The sequence below is a fragment of the Myotis myotis genome, unplaced genomic scaffold (assembly GCF_014108235.1).
Source record: "Myotis myotis isolate mMyoMyo1 unplaced genomic scaffold, mMyoMyo1.p scaffold_m19_p_11, whole genome shotgun sequence".
Lineage (NCBI taxonomy): Eukaryota > Metazoa > Chordata > Mammalia > Chiroptera > Vespertilionidae > Myotis > Myotis myotis.
In genome coordinates, this window is record NW_023416315.1 from 24225747 (window position 1) to 24247038 (window position 21292).

Here is a 21292-nt window from a genome sequence, read left to right on the forward strand (position 1 = left end):
TCCCTTCATCCCGAGCACAGACTCCCCCGGGGCCCAGACCTGCATCCAGGGCTTAGACCTACATCCGGGTCCCAGACCTTCATGCCAGGACCCTGGCCTCAAACCCAGTATCCAGTCCTATATCACATGCCCAGACCCCCATCATGGGCCCAGACCTCCATCCCAGGACCCAGACCTCCCTCGGGGGCCCAGACCTCCATCCGGGGCTCAGACCTACATCTGGGTCCCAGACCTTCCTGCCAGGGGAGAAGTCCCTCCCAGGTTCGGGACCTGGTATACTGAATCCAGTCCTGTATTTTGAGCCCAGACCTCTATCCATGGTCCAGACCTCCATTCCATGTCACAGAGGTCCATCCCACAACCATGACCCCCCTCCAGGACATAGCTCTCCATCCTGTGCCCAGAACTCCCTCCACGACCCAGACCTCCATCCGGGGCTGAGACCCACATCCGGGTCCCAGACCTTCATGCTGGGGCCCAGGAGTTGTCCCGAGGCCCAGACCTCGAACCCAGTATCTAGTCCTTTATCGGGGTCCAGACATCCACAGTAGTCCAGACCACCATTCCATGACCCAGAGGGCCAGCCCCTGACCCAGACCTCCATCCCGGGCCCAAGACTGCCCTCCAGTGGTCAGACCTCCCTCCCAGGACCCAGACCTCCACCTGGGCATCAGGCCTACATCCGGGTCCCACACCGTCAGACCAGGGCCCAGAAGACAATCCTGGGGCCCTGCCCTCAAACACAGAATCCAGTCTTGTATCAGGGGACCAGATCTCCATTCAAAGTCCCGACCACCATTCAGTAATCCAGAGGTCCAGACCACGAGCCAGACCTCTGCATAGGGCCCAGAGCACTCTCTGGGGCCAGAACCGCCCTCCTAGGACCCAGAACACTCTCTGGAGCCAGAACCGCCCTCCCAGGACCCAGAACACCTCTGAGGCTCAGACCTACATCTGCATCCCAAACCTTTATACCAGGGCCGTGGCCTCAAACCCAGTATCCAGTCCTTTATTAGGGTCCAGACATCCACAGTAGTCCAGACCACCATTTCATGACCTAGAGGGCCAGCCCCTTTCCCAGACCTCCACTGGGACCCAGACCGCCTTCCAGTGCCCAATCTCCCTCCCAGGACCTATACCTACATCACGGGAGGAGACCTCCATCTGGGTCCCTGGACTTAATGCCAGGGGCCCAGACCTCGAACCCAGTTTTCAGTTTCTTGTCGGGGTCCAGACATCCACAGTAGTCCAGACCACCCTTCCATGAATCAGAGGTCCCGCCCCTGACCCAGACCTCCACCCATGGTCCTGAACGCCCTCCAGTTTTCAACCTTTCTCCCATTACCTATACCTCCATCAGGGGCTGAGACCTCCATCCGGTTCCCTGACCTTCATTCCTGGACACCAGACCTCGAACACAGTTTTCAGTCCTTATTGGGATACAGACATCCATAGTAGTCCAGACCACCCTTTCATGAACCAGAGTTTCTGCCCGTGACCCAGACCTCTGTTCCAGACCTAAGACCGTCCTCCAGTGACTGCGAACCCAGTTTCCAGTCCTATATGGGGAGGGCAGACCTCTACACAGGACCCAAACATCCCTCCAGAGCCCACCACTTTATTCGGGGCCCAGACCTCCATCCCAGAACCCAGACCATCCTCCATGGCCCAGACCTCCATCCGGGGCTCAGACCTACATCTGGGTCCCAGACCTTCCTGCCAGGGGGAGAAGTCCCTCCCAGGTTCGGGACCTGGTATACTGAATCCAGTCCTGTGTTTTGAGCCCAGACTTCTATCCATGGTCCAGACCTCCATTCCATATCATAGAGGTCTATCCCATGACCGTGACACCACTCCAGGTCATAGCTCTCCATCTGTGCCCAGAACTCCCTCTGGGACCCAGACCTCCATCCGGGTCCCAGACCTATATGCCAGGGCCCAGAACTCCATCCCGGGACCCTGACCTCAAACCCAGTATCCAGTCCTATATCACAAGCCCAGACCCCCAGTAGGGGCCCAGGCCTCCATCTCAGGACTCTGACATCCCTCCAGGGCCCACCACTCCATTAGGGGCCCAGACCTTCATCCTGGGGCCCAGCCCACCCTCCAGGACCCAGATCTCCATCCAGGGCTCAGACCTACATCCGGGTCCCAGACCTTCATGCCAGGGCCCAGAACTCCATCCTGGCACCCTGACCGTGAACCCAGAATCCAGTCCTCTATGGGGTGGGCAGGCCTCTACCCAGGACACAAACATCCGTCCAAGGCCCCCCACTTAATTTGGGGCCCAGACCTCCATCCCAGATCCCAGACCTCCCTCCGGGGCCCAGGCCTACATCCGGGTCCCAGAACTTCATTCCAGGGTGCCGGGAGCTGGTCCATGCTTGCTGTTTCAAGGGACCTGGCATATATGGCATACTGTTCTTAATATGTTTGCTCACCTTCTTGGCACTATGTGTTTTAACCAAGGTCTCTGAGAAAGGGTGTTTCCCCAGGTAGGGATTTTCCCCTGAAGTTAGGGAGGGAATAAAACCTCTTAACTAAGTGCCAGGTGGGTAATTAATCACTTTAACTATGAACAATCATGCTTAAGCTACATAATCTTTACTCCCTGGAATGGAGATAAGAAACGCCCTAACCTTTGAAATAGAGATTGATAGGATTGAATCAACTGGTATAAATACAGATGTAATAAGACAGCAAGACCCAGAACTTGGAGACAGAACTTAGAACACAGAATTTAGATTGAGAGAACATGGCAAAAGATCCTGGACTGAACCTGACTACAGAAATTGGCAAGAGAACCTGACTAGAACCTGGTGACTGAACCTGGCTGGAGAACCTGGACAGAACCTGGCTGGAGAACCTAGCGAGGGAACATGGCTACAGAACCTGGCTGGAGAACCTGGAGAACCTAGCAAGAGAACATGGACACAGAACCTGGCTGGAGATCCTAACCAGAACTTCGCTGGAGATCCAGACCAGAATTTGGCTGGAGATCCTGGCTAGAGATCCTGGCTAGGCTGCTGATGAGCTGAATGCTGCCTCCATGTCATTCCTTCTTCGCTGACTCCATCCACACCTTTGGGGACCCCTGGACCCGCTGGGGTTGGACCCCGGCACCAGGGCCCAGAACTCCACCCTGGGACCCTGGCCTCCGACCCACAATCCAGTCCTGTATTGGGAGCCCAGACTTCTATCCTTGACTCAGACCTCCATCCCAGGACCCAGACATCCGTCCAGTGCCCAGTCCTCCATTTGTGGCCTAGACCTCCATCCCAGGACCCAGAACTCCCTTCGTGGCCCAGACCTCCATCTGGGGCTCAGACCTACATCTGGGTCCCAGACTTTCATGCCAGAGCCCAGAAGTTCATCCCAGGACCCTGACCTCGAACCCAGTATCCATTCCTGTATCGAATGCCGAGACCTCCTTCTGGGATCCAGATGTCCATCCTACAATCCAGCCCTCTCTCAGGGCCCAGCCTTTCAGCTATTAAATAGGAGTAGCTCTTGGTATCAGAGTTTGGTCGGAATATCAGAAGAGCCTCTGTGTATCCCATGGCTGATCCAGGATGGCCCTGATCAGTCAGTGAGAGGCTGTGAGAAATGCTACTACACAGAATACTATGTGGTTTTGTACAGGTTTCCTTTTCCCAAATGCATAGTTCCTGATATACGGGGGTGGGGGGTGGGGGGGGGGAGAGTAGGTTAATTAGGTTAATAACAATAAATAAGACAATAATTTTATAAACAAATAATACAAGAATATTCTCTTTAGTGTACTCACAACTGTAAACTTCCTCTTGCCAACACTGTGTTCAGGCACATATAATCACCTGGTTGGCCTTGTTAAAGGGCAGACTGATTCAGTAGGTTTGAAATGGGGCCTGAGATTCTGCATTTGTGTTAAGCTCTCAGGTGGTGCTGCTGCTGCTGCTCAGACCACACTGTGGGTTTTGCAGCATGGAGCTGCTAGGTTGTAAGGAGTTGCATCTTTGATGTTACCAGATGTTGCTAACTTGCCTTCTTAAGTGCTTGCACCCATCCACACTCCTGTCAGCAGCTCACAAGTCTCTACCTTGTCTTCAATGCCTGTTATTGTCAGACTTTACTTTTTGCCAATTTGATGAGCATGAAGTGGTATCTTGTTAATTTGCCTTTCATGAGTTTTATTGAAGTTGGACCTCTTCAGTTTCTTCTTCTATAATAATTCTCAACATAAACTAATATTTTGGGCAAACAAAATGTCTTCATCTGTTTCATTCTTTAAAGCATTCTTCTTAAAAGATTCCTTCATATTTGCAAGGCTTTCAATAGTTCGTTCTTTAAGTGCTGGAAATAAAAGTGGAAAGGCAGAACCGACAGAATGGAACGGAAGGAAGCAAAGAGAAGCAGCTACCGTCAAGACAGTTGGGAGAACGTCTCCGTCTAGCTCAGCCGTGGGCAAACTACAGCCCGCGGGCCGGATCCGGCCCATTTGAAATGAATAAAACTAAAAAAAAAAAAAAAAAAAAAAAAAAAAAGACCGTACCCTTTTATGTAATGATGTTTACTTTGAATTTATATTAGTTCACACAAACACTCCATCCATGCTTTTGTTCTGGCCCTCCGGTCCAGTTTAAGAACCCACTGTGGCCCTTGAATCAAAAAGTTTGCCCACCCCTGGTCTAGCTTATGCTCCTTCCGGCTGACCTTTAGGTGGACGTCCCAAGGGACCAGTTTTTTTCTTGCCTGAATCCAAGCACTGACAAGAACCAGGAGCCAGACTGGGAGCTTGGCCTCTGAGAACTGAAGGGGATCAACATGCATTAGAAAATGCAGTACCACAGACTGACACTAGGTGACTCTCCAGTACCATGGCACACTATAGCACCAGAAGCCACAGTATCAGACATCAGGGGGAGCGGTAGAGTTGAAACAGGCAGATCTTTTTAATTAGGATATTCCACACAGGCTCAGGGAGAACTCATCCCCAGAGTAGGTTTGAGAGGTCTCCGGAATCTCCAGCAGGGCTGAATGGAGAATGTCCCCCTCTGTATGAAAGAGGACCATAAAGTTTGAGAGAGGTGGCTGACTTTTCAAATGCTAAAAATCCCAATAGAAAATAACAAGACATACAAAGAAACAAGAAAACATGGTTCATTTAAAGGAAAAAATTAAATTTCCTGAAACTGATCCTAAATAAATAGGCATATGATTTATCAAAGAATTAAAAATAAGCATCATAAAGATGGTTAATGAATTAAAAGAGAGCACAGATAGACCAACAACATCAGGAAAACAATACATGACCAAAATGAGAATATCGACAAAGAGACAGAAACTGTAAAGAACCAAGCAAAATTCTGGAAATGAAAAAAAAAAAAATTACTGAACAAAATAATTCACTAAAAAGACTCAATATCAAATCTGACTAGGCAGAAGAGAAATTCAGTGAACTCAAAGGCAGGACTTTCAAGTTTCTAAAACAGAAGAGCAAAAAGGAAAATGATTGGAGAAAAATGAGGAGAGCTAAGGAATTTATGGGACATCATTAAGTTGAAAAACATGTATATTATGGAAGAAGAAAGAGAAGGAGGAAGAAGGAGAAGAGGAAGAGGAGGAGGAGAGGGAGGAGGAGGAGGAGCAGAGCTTATTTGAAAAACATAATGGGCCCAAACTTCCCAAAATCTGAGAATAAAAAGATATACAAATTTATAAAACTCAAAAAACTCCAAGGATACATCTATAACCCAGCAATCTCACTTTGAGTACATGAGTGAAAGAGTTCAAAGCAGGAGCCCAAAGAGCTACCTGCGTCCTCATGTTCATTACAGCAGCCAGGAGGTAGAAGCAACCCAAACCTCATCAACAGAGAAATGGAATAAAGAAAACGTGTATACATACAATGAAATAGCATGCAATCTTAAAAAGAGAAGGAAATCCTACTACATTCTATCACACGGATGAACCTTGAGAATATTATGATTAGTGAGATATGCCATTCACAAAGACAATTACTGTATGATTATACTCATATGAGGTATCTAAAATAGTCAAAATCATAGAAACAGAAAATAGAAATGTGGTTGCCAGGGGTTAGGGGGAAGAGGAGAGAGAATTAATGTTTAATGGGTATAGAGTTTCAATATGGCTAGAATAAATAATTCCAGAGATATTACACAATAATGCGAATGTTGTACACACTACTTAATACTACTGAACTATACACTTAAAAATGGTGAAGATGACCCTAGCTGGTTTGGCTCACTGGATAGAGTGTTGGCCTGTGGACTGAAGAGTCCCAGGTTCGATTCCAGTCAGGGGCACATGCCCGGGTTGCAGGCTTGATGCCCAGTAGGGGACGAGCAGGAGGCAGCCTGTCAATGATTCTCTCTCATCATTGATGTTTCTATCTCTCTTCCTCTCCCATTCTCTCTGAAATAAATAAAGATATATTTTGTAAAAAATGGTGAAGATGGCAGATTTAATGTTATTTTTTACCACCATTACAAACAAATCTGAGCTATTAACTTTTAGCTCCTCTCTCCCAATGAATATATATTTTCCCCCAAATTGGACAACATTGTACATGCTACTTTATAACAGGCTTTTGCCTGTTGACTACAGGGTAAAAACCTTTCCAAGTTATTCCCTATTTTTTTAGGTCATTTAGAAAGACTGTTAAGCTCTGGCTGGTTTGGCTCAGTGGATAGTGTCGGCCTGTGGACTGGAGGGTTCCGGGTTCGATTCCGGTCAAAGGCGTGTGCCCGGGCTGCAAGCTCAATCCCCAGTAGGGGGCCTGAAGGGGGCAGCCAATCAATGATTCTCTCTCATTGATGTTTCTATCTCTCTCCCTCTCCCTTCTTCTCTGAAATCAATAAAAATATAATTTTTTAAAAAAAGAAAGACTGTTAAGTATACCAATATATGAATCTACTACAATTAACCAATTTCCTGTTGTTGGACAAGAGATTGAATTATTTTACCCTTAAGAATAATATTGTAGCCAAAACCGGTTTGGCTCAGTGGATAGAGCATCGGCCTGCGGACTGAAGGGTCCCGGGTTCGATTCCGGCCAGGGGCATGTACCTGGGTTGCGGGCACATCCCCAGTAGGAGATGTGCAGGAGGCAGCTGATCGATGTTTCTCTCTCATCGATGTTTCTAACTATCTCTCTCCTTTCCTCTCTGTAAAAAATCAATAAAATATATTTTAAAAAAAAAAAAAAAAAAAAAAAAAAAAGAATAATATTGTATAACTGAATCCTGTTATGCCTTTGAAAGTGTTTTTAACATCAACTTGTTTTATCTCTCCCCTTCTAACCAGCTTTCAGCTATGACACTTCTCTCCTAATCTGTGATCAGATAATCAAGGTAGTTAAATCAGTTTACTTGTAATACAACCTTATTGGCAATTGTCACTTCCTCTCCCTCTCAGGGTCTTGACTGAATCTACCTTTAGGCCTGGCCACCAGCTCATTGCTACCTATTTCTGATTTTCTGAAACTCTGCTGCCCCTTAGCCTAGGATTAGGAGTTCCTAGCTTTCTCGGACTTCTGATACCAATACCCATGCACACAGTTGCTTCCACTTTGTGGACATTTTTGCTTTAGTTCTCGCACTTTTAAGTAACCAATAGCACTTATTTGTGCTTTTTTGACCATGATGGATCTCATTAAGTTCACCACAGTTTTTCATGCGTGAGAACACAGAAAACAGACTTCAATAATTAAATCAAAACGAAACTCCCAAATCACCTATTACTAAATAGCCTAAATGTAGCCGGCTAGGCTCCTGTTTCCCAAAGTTGACTGAAGGAGCTCATGGAACAATTCGTAAAAAAGCACACATTTCCAGGTCTAACCCAATGGGCATTATTTAACAAGTATTCAGGTGATAATTATAATTAGGCAAATTTAGAAACATTGGGTCCTTACCTCCATCCTCAGAGCTTCCAGGACCTGGCAAGTTCAAGTGGGACCCAAGGGAGCCCGGTAAGCTTGTAACAAACCTAGGGTAGTGTAGGGTTCATTCCATTAGGGTAGGGACATTCTAGGAGTCAACTGCAAGTTGGAACAAACATTGGAAAATCTTTAGACCTTGAGACCAAAGTAGGAACTTAGGGTCTATTTATTACCTCTAGCCAAAGGTGTGTTCAGACATACACTCCTTGGGTATAGTATATAGATCCTATCCCAAATTCTGGGGTTCCAGAACTGTTAGTTGGAGCTATACAGTTCTTCAAGAAGTGAACCAGAGAATCTAGATCCTCTAAGGTCTATCATCCTTTGCATATATTAAAATCATTTGGAGTGCATAGCTTTTATTAGGGAAGGTTTTATTTTCACTTAAAAAAATCAGCTCAGTATCAGTTCTGTGTTAGACAACTGTTCTCACAGTAATAGCTGCATACTTTTTGAGGTTTAAGAAAGGAGCACAGAGCTCTGATATATGTGCCTCAGCCCAGGCCAGGTCTTTGGTTTTTTGGGAACAACCATATGTAAGATATCAAGATGTTACCCCCTCAATCTGAGGACACAGGGAGATCTAAGTATGTCTAAGAATTATAAAAGTTCTAGAAACAGAGCTAGAATACTGACCCCTCTACATAACACTATTTATTCACATGATCACAATTTCTATTCCTCTTACAATCCAACCATTTGACTGGATAATGTAAGGAATAGTACAATTATATAAAAATTAGGCTAAGATAAAAAGTAGCCTGAAATTGTTGAAGAAAACTCAAATGGTGGCCCATGAGACAGCCAAAATTGAGGAGGGTGGGGGGTGGGACAAAATTATGAGGGAAAAATGCCTCCTAGGTTCTAAAAATCAAAGTTTTCACTCTTTAAAAGCTGTTATTTATCTTTAAGAGAATCTTCTTTTGCATGAAGGAAGGTCATGTTACTGATGTTTATTTGGTAAGTAAGCTAAATATTTAAGCATTTCCCCCCTAATGGTTCTAGAAATTATCTCCTTAAAACAATGTTTAAAGGAAAAACTTTAAAGGTTAAGATAGTAAAATGATATAGGATAAGAAAATACTTTATTCAGCGCACAGACAGCTTTTCAGTTCCATTCATAATTATAGTAAAAGAAAATCTCCTGCTATTATGTTTTATTTAAATAGTTAGGTTCAAGAAACAATGTTAAATTTCAAACCTCTAAAGCTATATTCCATATAAATATATAAGTATATATATACATGTGTGCGTATATCTATTCTTCTATATGAACCATTCAAAACAATTTAAAAGTCATTCTTTTCTGTATTTAAAATTGTCCTTTCAAATATTTAGAAGTTCCACAGGTGGTGGCTTCAATGGAATTTTCCCCAGAGTAAATTTCTTGGACTGAAATTGCCTCAGTTCTTCTGCTGTTAGTTGATGCTTGGGTGTGAATAATTCATTACCTGTGGTCGTGCTGCCATTTGAGACAGGGACAGAGGTGGATGTGCTGCTATGTCCATCATGAGTGTCACTGAATGACTTGGAAAAAGGAGTGTGAGAATGTGAGCCTGGACTACCAAAGCCAGCCACAGAACTGCTGTTTCCGAAGGCTGGGGTCCCTGGAGCTCCCACAGGGCCTGCTGCCATGGGAGCTGGGAATCCTGAAAACCCAGCTGAGCCAAATCCTGAGGCTGCAGGGGTTTTAAAGGAAAATGAAGCAGCAGATGTGATTTCAGGTTTCCCAAATCCAGGAGCTGGAGTAGAAGTAGTGATGGCAGGGCTGGTAGAGGGAACAGCTCCAAATGCTGGAATATTCCCGAACACAGAAGGGCTTCCAGTAGGGGCAGTGGCAAATCCAGAGCTTGTTGTAAAACTAGAATTTTGAGCATTATCACCCATGCTGTTATTCACTGGAAAACCTACAAATAAACCAGAAAAAGAAAAAATCGATTATAGTCAGAAAATGTAGCCATATTACGAGCCCCCCCCCCCCCCGCCCCCTCCAATTTCTCCCTTATTCCTGCCCTGCTTGGATGTTGGGAAGAGAGACGATTACTAGGAGAGGAGAAAAGGAAAATGAGAAGCTAGAACAAATCCACTGGACCCTGTTGTTCTGTCTTTCTGCTACTGCTACACTGATCTCATTTGCACCACTCAAGGAGGCAGCTTTGAGAAACCTCAGGGATTAGCAAGTGCACGTTCACTTTTGGCTTGCGGCTCCCCACCCGCCCCCCCCGCCCCCCAAAAAAAAATCTCACTAGAGCTGTCACTTGAGGATGATACTATGTTATTACACAAGTGACAAGAAAGTCCTCAAAGGTGCTGCTTCCCTAACTATCAAAGTCTTGAAAACCATTCCTAAAATATACTTTTAAAGCTTGAGCCATAGGGTCTTCAATGGTACTTAACATACCTTCAGGCTTAATGACTTCAAACCTATAAAATCTTATTTTTCTAAATCAATGAAGTCCTACATTACTGTATCGCTTACCTGGTGACCCGAATGTTGCTGTTTGCCTACTGCCAAATCCAAATGTAGGTGTTGCTTGATTTATTCCATCCTTTATATCGGAGAGCTGTAAAAACAGGCAAATAATAAAGTACTTGATAAATAATTCTATATACTTCAGAGCCAAATTCAATGTTTAAAATATGCACTTAAAAATGTGAAGCTAAATGTTTTTAACATAGAAAAATGGCCACAATATGAATATACATTTTAAAAAAAGTAAACCAAGCTCAAAGTAATTGGTTAATGAATTATGGTTTTAATTTTATTCTTGCTTTTAAATATTTTCTAAATTTTCAAATGAACACATACTAAAATCAGAAAAAAAAATTTAAGAATATATTTCAGTGTCTATAGGCTGACCTGCATTTACCAAGAAACCTAGATATTAGGTAAGGGACCTTTAGAGGATCCCATTCTATTCACTCTAACACTTGAACTGAAGTTGATTCACAATGACACTACTGAAACTTGCCACTAAAATCTATTACACATTTCCCATTGCCTGCAAATATTTCATGCTCTTGCTACTTCCTGCTCTTGAAAGGTCTTTCATCTCTGCTTACTGAAATCTTAATCTCCTTTTTAAGAAACTTTTCACTTACCCCTTCGCCAAAAGACTTTCCTAATCAACTCAAACAGTTATGATTTCTCTCATTTGGAAGCTCCAACAGCATATTTAAAAATTAAACTCTGTTGAAGTATAGTTTACATACAATAAAATGCATCCATTTTATATCTATATATTTATAAAATATATATATTTCAATGAGCTTTGACAAACTTATAATCACCACCATTATCAAGAGTTAGAACATTTCCATCACCCCTAAAAGCTCCCTGTGTCCTTTTCCAGTCAGCCCTCCCCCAACTCCTGGCACCAAGAAACCACTCACCTGCTTTCTATCACTATAGACAAGGTCTGTCTTTTTTAGTTTCATATAAATGTAATTACTAGTATGTACTTTTTTTTTTTTTTTTTTAATCTAGCTTCTCTCTCTTAGTGTGATATTCATTAACAGGTAAATGAATAAACAATGTACACTCATGTCATTTTTAAAAGCAATTTATTTTTAAATGCTGATAACTTGAAATATTTGAATGTATGTAATATTTTTCAATTTTAAAATTAATACTACAAAAGTTTAAAATTTACTCTAAAAACAATTTTTAAAAAACATGATTTCCTATGCTTTTCTGACTGAAGAATGGAGAGAAAGCAATTTCAGGGCCTTGCCTCTAAATGATGATACAGCTGAGAATGTGTGATTCATAATTTGTGGTTGTTTTCTTAAATATATTTTGATTTATTTCAGAGAGGAAGGGAGAGGGAGAAAGAAACATCAATGATGAGAGTCAGTGATTAGCTGCCTCTTGCACGCCCCCTACTGGGGATCAAGCCTGCAACCTGAGCATGTGCCTTGTCCAGGAATCAAACCATGACCTACTGGTTCATATGTTGATGCTCAACCACCGAACCACACCAGCTGAGCTTAACTTTGCTTTCCAAATAGAAAGTAAAATTCTCTGCAAAAAAGCAATAGATAAATCACTTCCCTGTAGCAAACTCTCCAATACTCACCAAAGCTATTTTAGTTGATGTATTTAGAGTTTTCAGTTCATTTACCCTGTTCCTCCACTGATTTTTTAACTGTTGGATAGAATTCAGCTGAAGAGAGAAGACAGAAAAATAATGAGTCAATATTGAGTATTTAAGTTAATCTCTCAAATGACAACTTCACGTCTTTGCCAAAATCACAAAAACATTCTTATGGTCCATAACTTGTAAAATTTGCATTGACCTGTCCCTATTTTCCAAAGATATTCCAGCTATAGTCCCCTCGCCCTGTTCTTCAACTCCTTGTATCTTCTGGTTAAGAATCCTAAGTATCTGGCAGCAGAGAGTTAGTTATATTTGGATAGGAGGCGAACATGTGTGCTATTTAAACGCATGATCATGACTATAGACAACAAAAAATACAGACTTTATTTCACTTCCTTTAGCATCAAACTTATTCAAGCCCAGCTTTTTTATTTTTTGATATGTGACATGTGAGAATGTTAATCTGTATAACAGACTGCTTTATTTAACTGTCTTTCTAGCTTTCATCATGGTGTCTACACCAAAGAAATGCTCTATTAATGTTTGTCAAATGATGAAAGGGTTTGATTTCTGGGATTGATTGCTGGATAATTTGTAATGAAATAATGACATTCCCAGTTACTACAGTCAAAATATATTATCACCATTTTAGATAACCAATCAATTTCAAGAAAAGTAATTTAGAAAATAAAAATAACCTTGTCTCGAAAAACTTGTAGACCTCACCCACTTTGCCAACCTTTGACTACAATCAAAGAAGATAGTAATTAACAGCTAATCTGTTATTGAGGTAGATGAATAGGAAACAAACTTACATAACTCTGTAAGTTATTGCTGGTTAAGAAGTTATGGTACTCAAGCCTCAACTCCTCTGGTGAAATGTCTGTAAAACCTGAAGTGAGGAATCAATTTGAATCTTTAAAATAAATGCCAATACTTTCAACAGTATAGTAAAGCTAGAGGTGCTAGACAAGAAAGTATGCTAATGTTGATCATTAGAAAATTTACATAATTATAAGGAGCCTACACTCTCTTTCATGTTTAAATAAGTATAAAATTAGAATAAAATGTAGTTGGTTATTTGATCTTTGAAGGGGGAACTTTTTCTAAAGATAAACGGAGAGGAAAGAATAACAAAATGGAGAAGAAAGAATAAGAAAGAGAAGAAAAAGAAAGTTGACTATATATACATTCAAACTTCTGTCTAAAAAAATATTCTCTATGTTAGAAACAATAAGCAAAATTTAAAGGCAAATATAAGCTGGGAAAGCCATAATTGCAACATGACAGGAGAAGAGCCAATGTTAATGTATGAGTAGCTCTTACAAATCATTAAAAAAAAGTTAATTTGAGCAAATATAATAAATAGGCAAGTCACAAAAATACAAATATCCAGTAAATAAATGAAATAAAAAGTTAAATTTTAAAAATACAACTTAAAATAGAGATAAAATGCTTTACTTATCAGACTGGCAAAAACGAAAAATGAATATTTATTGTTACTAAGAATGTGGTGAAGTGGACTTTCTCTTAAATTGCCATTAAGGGGATTAAAAATATACAACTTATCTGGGAGGAAAACTGTCAATAAGCATCACTAGCCTTAGAAATGTTCACTCCTTCTGACCTTAATTTACAGGATTTAATTTCAGGAAACAGATGCATGGAATCTTTTGCAATATATTGCCTGGTTGCAGTGTCTGAAGAAAACCTGTTCTCACACAGATATGTAGTTGGAAAAGGATGACTTTAATGGCCTTTTCAGATAATTGTGAATATTCTTCTTTGATATTACACAAAACTTGACAGGTAGTAGTTTCTTTTTTTTATTTTTATCCTCACCCGAGGATATTTTTCCATTGAGTGAGAGTGGAGAAAGAGGGAAAGACAGAGAGAAATATCTATGCGAGAGAAACGCATTGATTGGTTGCCTCCAGCATGTGCCCCAACCAGGGCTGGGACTGGGGAGGAGCCCGCAACCCCAGAAAGGAAACCAGGACCCTTCAGTCTGTGGCCAATGCTCTATCCACTGAGCCAAACTGGCTAGGGCAACAGGTAGTTTCTAAAGGCTAGCTACAATGTGGATGCAAAATTTTTGTACAATTATATTAAATCCACTGGTTTATCTTGCACTTAGAATGGATTTTTCAGCCATGTATAATTTTGTAACATTATAGATTGAGCATTTGGAAGTTCTACTGAGTTATCCAGAACTTCCAAATGTTGGCAAATGTCATTGTATAATATTAAAATATTTATATTTATTAATGTCACTATCCATCTCATCAGACGAGACTTTAAGTATCAAGAAGTCATCAAGCTCACATTAGCAGAAAACAGTGTTCCATAATCGAATTTTCACTTGAAAGGCTGAATTTTATCATTGGCAATAAACACTCTCAGTTGTCTTCTATGAAGTGATAGGCTCACTTCATTTATTTTTTTTAAAGAAAATGTCACTAAACACTTAAGTCTAAATAACCATAGTTCTCAGTCATTCTTTCAAATAAAAATTTTCCTGTGGGGGAAAAAGAGTGGCTGGTTCAGCTCACAAGGCAGCAATCACATGAGTGCTTTCCCTCAACACAACCATCATACATGAGCACGGTGCAGGATCACTTTATGTGCGCTTCCCATTTTGTCACACGGAATAGCAAAAGGTTTGCACTCAAAGGTCAAGATTTAATAAAAGTAATAACTCTTACCATTTCATCAAGGACATTAAGTGAAAATGACATATTTTTAATTGACTACTACATATTTTAATAGTTTATTGTCTCTGCTTTGATGTATATTTACTACGATGCAATGTGTTTTACGCATTAATGCTTTTGCACCAACTGTGCTAATGTCAACACAGTGAAAATGGCAATTAATGTGTTAGTATTATGATGAAAATATTTTTGAATTTGCACAGCCCCTGCAAGGGTTTCGGGAATAGGATTGCCAAATTCAGCAAACAATACAGAATTTGAATTTTAGACATACAACAAATACTTTTTTAGTATAGTATGTCACAAGGGCTATTCATATATTAAAATATTATCTAGAATAAATTTAACTGGGAACCCATATTTTATCTGGCAACCATACTTAGGGATCTACATTTCACATTTTGAGAACCACTGCTTTAGGGCATTCAGTAAGCATTAGGTTTAATTCTGAACTGATTTAAAAAGGCTTAGTACTTCTTTATTTTCTTTATAGAAAAATCACTATCTGAAATTCTCTTATTTATTTGTATTACTTATGGCTCCCTCCCTCAAGAACATAAGCTTCATAAGGGAGGGATCTTGTCCATCTTGCTCATCACTATATCCCCAGCACTTAGAATAGGGCCTGGCACAAAAGAAATTCAGTAAGAATTTGTTGAATGATTGAGTAAATAAATAACTAAGGAGCTGTGTGACACACATGCTCACAGAGAATGAGCAGGTGGAGCTGACACAGAGCAGAGGTCCCAGAGTTCTGAGGGATTGCAAGGGCTCTCATCTGCTAGGTACCTGCTGTTTACTCAATAGGGCAGAAGCCCAGGACCACCCAGAGTGGGCTTAGAGAGGTGTGGTGTGTAGGTTTCAGCCCAGAAAGGGCTTAGAAACTGTGGACAAAAGAAAATGGGAAGAAAAGGGATCTGCAGAAATGCTATCCCTATACTAAAGCTCTTTACCTTCAGACATTACCTCCAGCGTAGGTCTTCACATGCTTTATGAAAAACAACTATCCTTAAAAGGAAAGATAGGGAAGCAAGAGAAAAAAGAATCGGACAGCCAAGGCCTTCATGGCAGGGAGACTATGACTCTTTTATTCCCTGTAGGCAGCCAAGAGGTTCTGAAGTTGTACCTGTAGGGAACCAAGAAAGCAGAGCCTCTGCCTGGGCTTACAGAATGGGTACTGTGGTGGGTCCTGATTGTACTGAGAACTACATATCTTAAAAAAATATACCTTCCAACCTCAACCTCCGAACCAAGAGGTTCTGCTAGAATACTCAAATACTTTACACAATGTTAATTTCTTTATTTGGCATGGTCCTGGTTTTAGAAAATAAGAGTTGTAAAACATATTTTAAAAACATACAATTTCTCAGTTACCTGAAATACTAGGTTTCTTTTTCATTGGTGAATAAGCAGAGAACATCCACTGCCCTGATGACTCCCAAACCTCCATATCTTTCACAATTCCTTCCCTGACAAAAAAAGAGAATCTTTTTCATCTGCTTATTAAAATTTATCAGTTATAACTTTCAATGACTGAAATTTTAAATTGTAGTAAATATGTACTTTTAGATTTTTCCCCCATTATGTTTTCTCAAGTGCTTATTAAAGCAGAAGTTTATAGAAATATAAACTACACTTCATGTTGTAGATATTATAAGACTAAAGAAGTTCATAATTTTGGTTTTCCAGTACACAGAACCATTAACCAATACATTTAACTGAGAACTATTGTACAATATGTATTAAGGAACTAAAATACAGTCAAATATACTTTAATCTTTTTGCTCATTATCATAAACATCAATGATCATTTAACTGGGAAAGAGAAAGTACCATGTATATATATAAAAGCTATGACACACACTGACTACCAGGGGGCAGGAGCTACCAAGCAACAGCAACTTTGCAGAGTGCCCTCTTGCACTCCAGGACCCCTCGGGGGATGTCGGACTGCCATTTTCAGCCCGATCCTGCAGGGCAGGCCGAGGGACCCCACCTGCCAAAGGGACCCTGCTTACGCCACAGACACCCTTAGAGCCCCAGTGCCACCTCAGGGGCAGCTGGAGGGGAGGGACTGAGGGAGGTTGGCTCCAGGATGTGTCTGGCCCATCTTGCCCAGTCCCACCCCACTGGCCACCTTCTAATGAATTTCCTTTCAATGTGCACGAATTCATGTGCTGGGCTTCTAGTGTAAAAAGCATAATATTTTTAAATGGGTAGGACTTTAGAGATCATTTTGTCTAATTCTCATGCTTTTCAAAAGGGGAAATAGATCCATACCCACACAGTTAATTTGTTGACAAAGCTGTGGATAGAGTCAGCTCTAAATTAAATCCCCTCCTGCCCGGTCCAGAATGCTACAATTAATAAAATGATACCACAGAGAATCTATATTAAATTTAGGATTTTTACAAAAACATCAAGTATAGGAAGGAGAGGCTCATTTGTTTTTTCTTAAAAAAAAAAATCAGTAGTATATGGTACACAGCTTAAAATGGTTATCATTGGTTCTAACTTGGTTATATGGAAAGTAAAAGACTAACAAGTATAGTTTTGTCAGAAGCTGAGGGAAGTTAGATAACCAGGCACTGATTTGGCATCAGTCGTAACTTCTGCTACAAATGTTCTCAAGAAATGTTAAGGAATTTACTCCACAAAAGGGAAGGGAATCAAATTAAATCAAATTAATTCACTTTTTCAATTTGAATGACGTAAATGAAGTAAAAGTTTTAAAAAGAAAAATTCGAGATGCTATTTGACCTCCAAGATCACAAGTTGCTTTAAATTACCTCATACTTTGTAAAGGTCTCATAATTTACAACCAACTTAAGCAGGACTACCTTAGAAAGACATTCACAATATAGTGTTATCAACAGAAAAGTGGGAAAAGCATAATTAGCTCTAAGAAGGCTCTGTACTGATATGGAAAGATGACACATTTTTAAATGAAATAAAATCTAGTATGATATCTATGCAAAATAGTGGTTATCTCTGAGTGATAGGATCATCGGTGCTTTTTTTTTCTTTTTGCTTATTCTGATTTTTTAAATAGTGTATTATTTCTTTAAAAATATATTATAAGTAATTTTTTTAAAAAGAAGAAAATAGATAATTTTTCTGAATTCTTTCACTTACAGAAGTTTCTTTTCATCTTTCTGTTCATCAGAGGTAGGTGAAGTAGCAAATGGGTTCTGAGATAATCCAAACCCCCTGTTCCTGTTAGCTGAATCTCCAGAATCAAAAGAACCAAAAGATGGTTTTTCTTGCTCTCTGCCGCCCCCCCATGGTGTGGATTTGGAGAAACTGGATGGCTGGATAACACTGGAATATCTCTGGCTGGTGGCATTCCATCCACGTCTGTTACCTGAAACAAAAAATAAAATAAAGCCCTAACCAGTTTGGCTCAGTGGATAGAGCGTCAGCCTGCAGACTGAAGGGTCCTGGGTTCGATTCCGGCCAAGGGCATGTACCTTGGTTGCGGGCACATCCCCAGTAGGGGGAGTGTGCAGGAGGCAGCTGATTGTCGGTTTCTCTCTCCTTGATGTTTCTAACTATCCCCCTCCCTTCCTCTCTGTAAAAAATCAATAAAATATATTTAAAAAAATAAATAAATAAATAAATAAAAATAAATAAATAAAACAATTTTACCAGCAACTCATTTTTTAAATATCTAAAAATTTAATTATATCTTGTCTTATTACATGCAGACATTATGCAAAGACTCAACATTTCCACTCATTTAAAATCACAAAACTCTTCATTTTTTATTTATATACTGTAGTTCAGTGTAATATCAACCAATCACATAATAGTCTAATTGGATTTCTGGTTAACAAGATTGAGAAGACTGTAAATCCCTAGAAAAATAATGATATTATTACTAGATTCAGCTGACATAAGCTTATTAAGTAAATAACTGCTTGATAGTGGTGTGGATAGAGGACATATATTCTAAATCATAAGCTCCTTCAGGATAAAAAGCTGTCTGTATTATTCTTGCTCTCCCAGGGGGCCTAATATAATAAAGTCTGAAAAATCAGGAATGTACTAAAAAGTCTGTTGAATATAAAAGATTAGATTCTACCCTCTGTCTTTGAATAGATGCTTAAATCTATTTGACTCAGTATTCTCTCTGGGAAAACAGCCACCTGTCTTTCAGGGGAAGATTATAAAGATGATTTGCATATGAAAAAGTGCATTGAGTTCCTCTATTATGAACATATTACTAATATTTCATAATTATCAAAATGAGCCAACAGGACTCTAACCTCTCTATCTCTATATTTTAAAAAAAATCTTATCACTTAAAGTATTTCAATTACCCAACTTTCTAGTTGGGCCCAAGATAATTCACTGAATTGGAGATATTCCATTAAATGTATTAAAAAGTGGAGTAGGAACGAAAATAATTTTATGGTTGGGGGTCTCCACAACATGAGGAAAAAAAAAAGTGGAGTGATGGGAGATATACTCCTTTATGAAAATTCATCTCCCAACTCCAAAACTCCTTAATAAAACCAAAGAGAAGAGGCAGCAGATTGCTGGACCAGAAAGGTCCCTCAAGTAGGGATTCATGGTATTTTATTTTTCTAAAGTTCCAAATCCTTTGGGGAATGACACAATGGAAGAAGACCAATTAACCTTCTGTATACAGCTTTTGGTCTTCATACTTCTTAATTTCAAAAACATTTTGTTTCAGGTGGCTAAATACACTATGTGATGAGTTATATTACACCTGTCCATCGATTAATCTATCAATTTAACGTTTACATTCCGTTGTTCATGGAAGTACGCTCATATTTATCAGACTCCGAGTCCTAACTGTTGGTTTGGAGTAATTCATTACAGCTATTGTGGGTGATGCAAAAAAAAGACTGCCTTCCAGAAGGGGGGGGGTCAGGCATGACACCGCAATGCAGCTTAAGGTTGAAAGGTAAGGTGGCCATCCCCCCAAAAGGGAAGTGGGGTGAGAGTGCTAGAGTGGTCAGCACCTTGTGATCCTAGTTTAAGGGACTAGGTTCCAATCCTAAGAAGAGAAAATCTCTTCGTCGGACCTTTAAAAGCGTGTGTGTTGCCAAACCGGTTTGGCTCAGTGGATAGAGCGTGGGCCTGCGGACTGAAGGGTCCCAGGTTAGATTCTGGTCGAGGGCATGCACCTTGGTTGCGGGCACATCCCCACTGGGGGGCGTGCAGGAGGCAGCTGATCGATCTCTCTCATCGATGTTTCTAACTCTCTATCCCTCTCCCTTCTTCTCTGTAAGAGATCAATAAAATATATTTTTTAAAAAAAATTTAAAGCGTGTGTGTTGCCATGGTTTCATGTCTGATCTCACCTCTCCTGGAAGACAGCGCTTTGTGCATCATTCCTAACTGGTTTAATGAAACATCCCAAAACCTTCGTTAAGGACTCGGGCCAGGGAGCAGGTCAACCCGGTCCTCTGCATTCCGTTCCCTCGTAGCCCCGAGTTCTTCATTGGGCACCCCATCCTCCCAATTTCACCCCCAATTCGATGAGCATATCTGCGGAATGGCTCTGCAAACTTATTGTATTTCCAAAGGAGTTGGCGACATCTCCAAAGTGAAGAGCCCCGGAAAAGAAGTTTAGTAAAAATTATATTCGAGTCAAGGGAAAAACAAGTCCCCGGAAGGGCAGAGAACGGCAAGGAGGCGTTGGGTCGACCTGTGCCAATTCTCGGAACCACTGCCACCCACCGAAGGGGAGGGTTTGACACACACATCTGACTTCACACTCATTGTTCGGCCTCAGAACCAGGACCACGGCCCCGGCTCCGCCCGCTCAACACAAACGGACCGAGTGCTTAAGACGCGGGCAAAACCGCCGGAAAGAAACTGCGTGGCGGGCGCCGCGCGGGGCCCCCCGCGGGAGGCCCGGTCCCGGTCCCCACCCGCTGGACCCGTCGGGCCCATCCCCGCCCGGCCAGCGGCGGAGGCGGCGGGCTGAGCGCAAGGTCACCTGAGGGCTGTTGCTGCCGTCCGCCGCCCGCACCCCAGGCGCCGGGGTGTTCGTTCCAGCACCGCTCCCCAAAGCGACAGCGGCCTTGAAGGAAGAACTGACAGATGGTCATTGCGGCGGCGGCGCCGACGGAACCGTCTCCGAGCGCCCGACGCCAGCGGAGAGCCGAAACAACCCAAAGTTCCGGCCCCGCCGCCGTGACGTCATCTTCTGGCGCCGCGCCCCGCCCCCGGCGCGATGAGAGGCGTGGAATTCACCCAATAGGAGGCGAGAAGAGCGGAGGGCCCCCAGGGCGCCTGCGAAGGCGGACAGCTTGAACCAGGACTTGGAGAAAGGGGCGCGTTTAACCCACGTGTGGGGCCTCCGGCTGCGAGGGAGGCTCGAGTTCGGAAGGAGAAGAAAGCAGGTCAAGCAGAGCTGGACCCTATGCCCTAACTAACCGGTTTGGCTCAGTGGATGGAGCGTCGGCCTGCGGACTGAAGGGTCCCAGGTTCGATTCCGGTCAAGGACATGTACCTGGGTTGCGGGCACATCCCCAGTAGGGAGTGTGCAGGAGGCA

The 21292-nt window shown here is 41.8% G+C and overlaps 1 protein-coding gene across 4 annotated transcripts; it reads right to left on the reverse strand.

The window, feature by feature from the left end:
- Nucleotides 1–7917: 7917 nt before the first annotated feature.
- NUP42 (nucleoporin 42) lies at nucleotides 7918–20936 on the reverse strand. Of its 4 annotated transcripts, none has more exons than XM_036327900.1 (8): nucleotides 20734–20936; nucleotides 17895–18123; nucleotides 16134–16228; nucleotides 12861–12937; nucleotides 12025–12111; nucleotides 10425–10509; nucleotides 9397–9852; nucleotides 7918–8044 (listed from the first exon to the last, which is right to left on the reverse strand). In XM_036327900.1, the coding sequence occupies exons 1-8, from the start codon at nucleotides 20843–20845 to the stop codon at nucleotides 8034–8036; spliced, it is 1152 nt and encodes a 383-aa protein (XP_036183793.1). In that variant the 5' UTR covers nucleotides 20846–20936; the 3' UTR covers nucleotides 7918–8033. The 4 variants fall into 4 exon arrangements, with proteins under 4 accessions (XP_036183793.1, XP_036183792.1, XP_036183791.1 ...); XM_036327899.1 differs by having other exon boundaries at nucleotides 7937–7992; XM_036327898.1 differs by lacking the exon at nucleotides 7918–8044 and having other exon boundaries at nucleotides 9009–9852.
- Nucleotides 20937–21292: the final 356 nt, after the last annotated feature.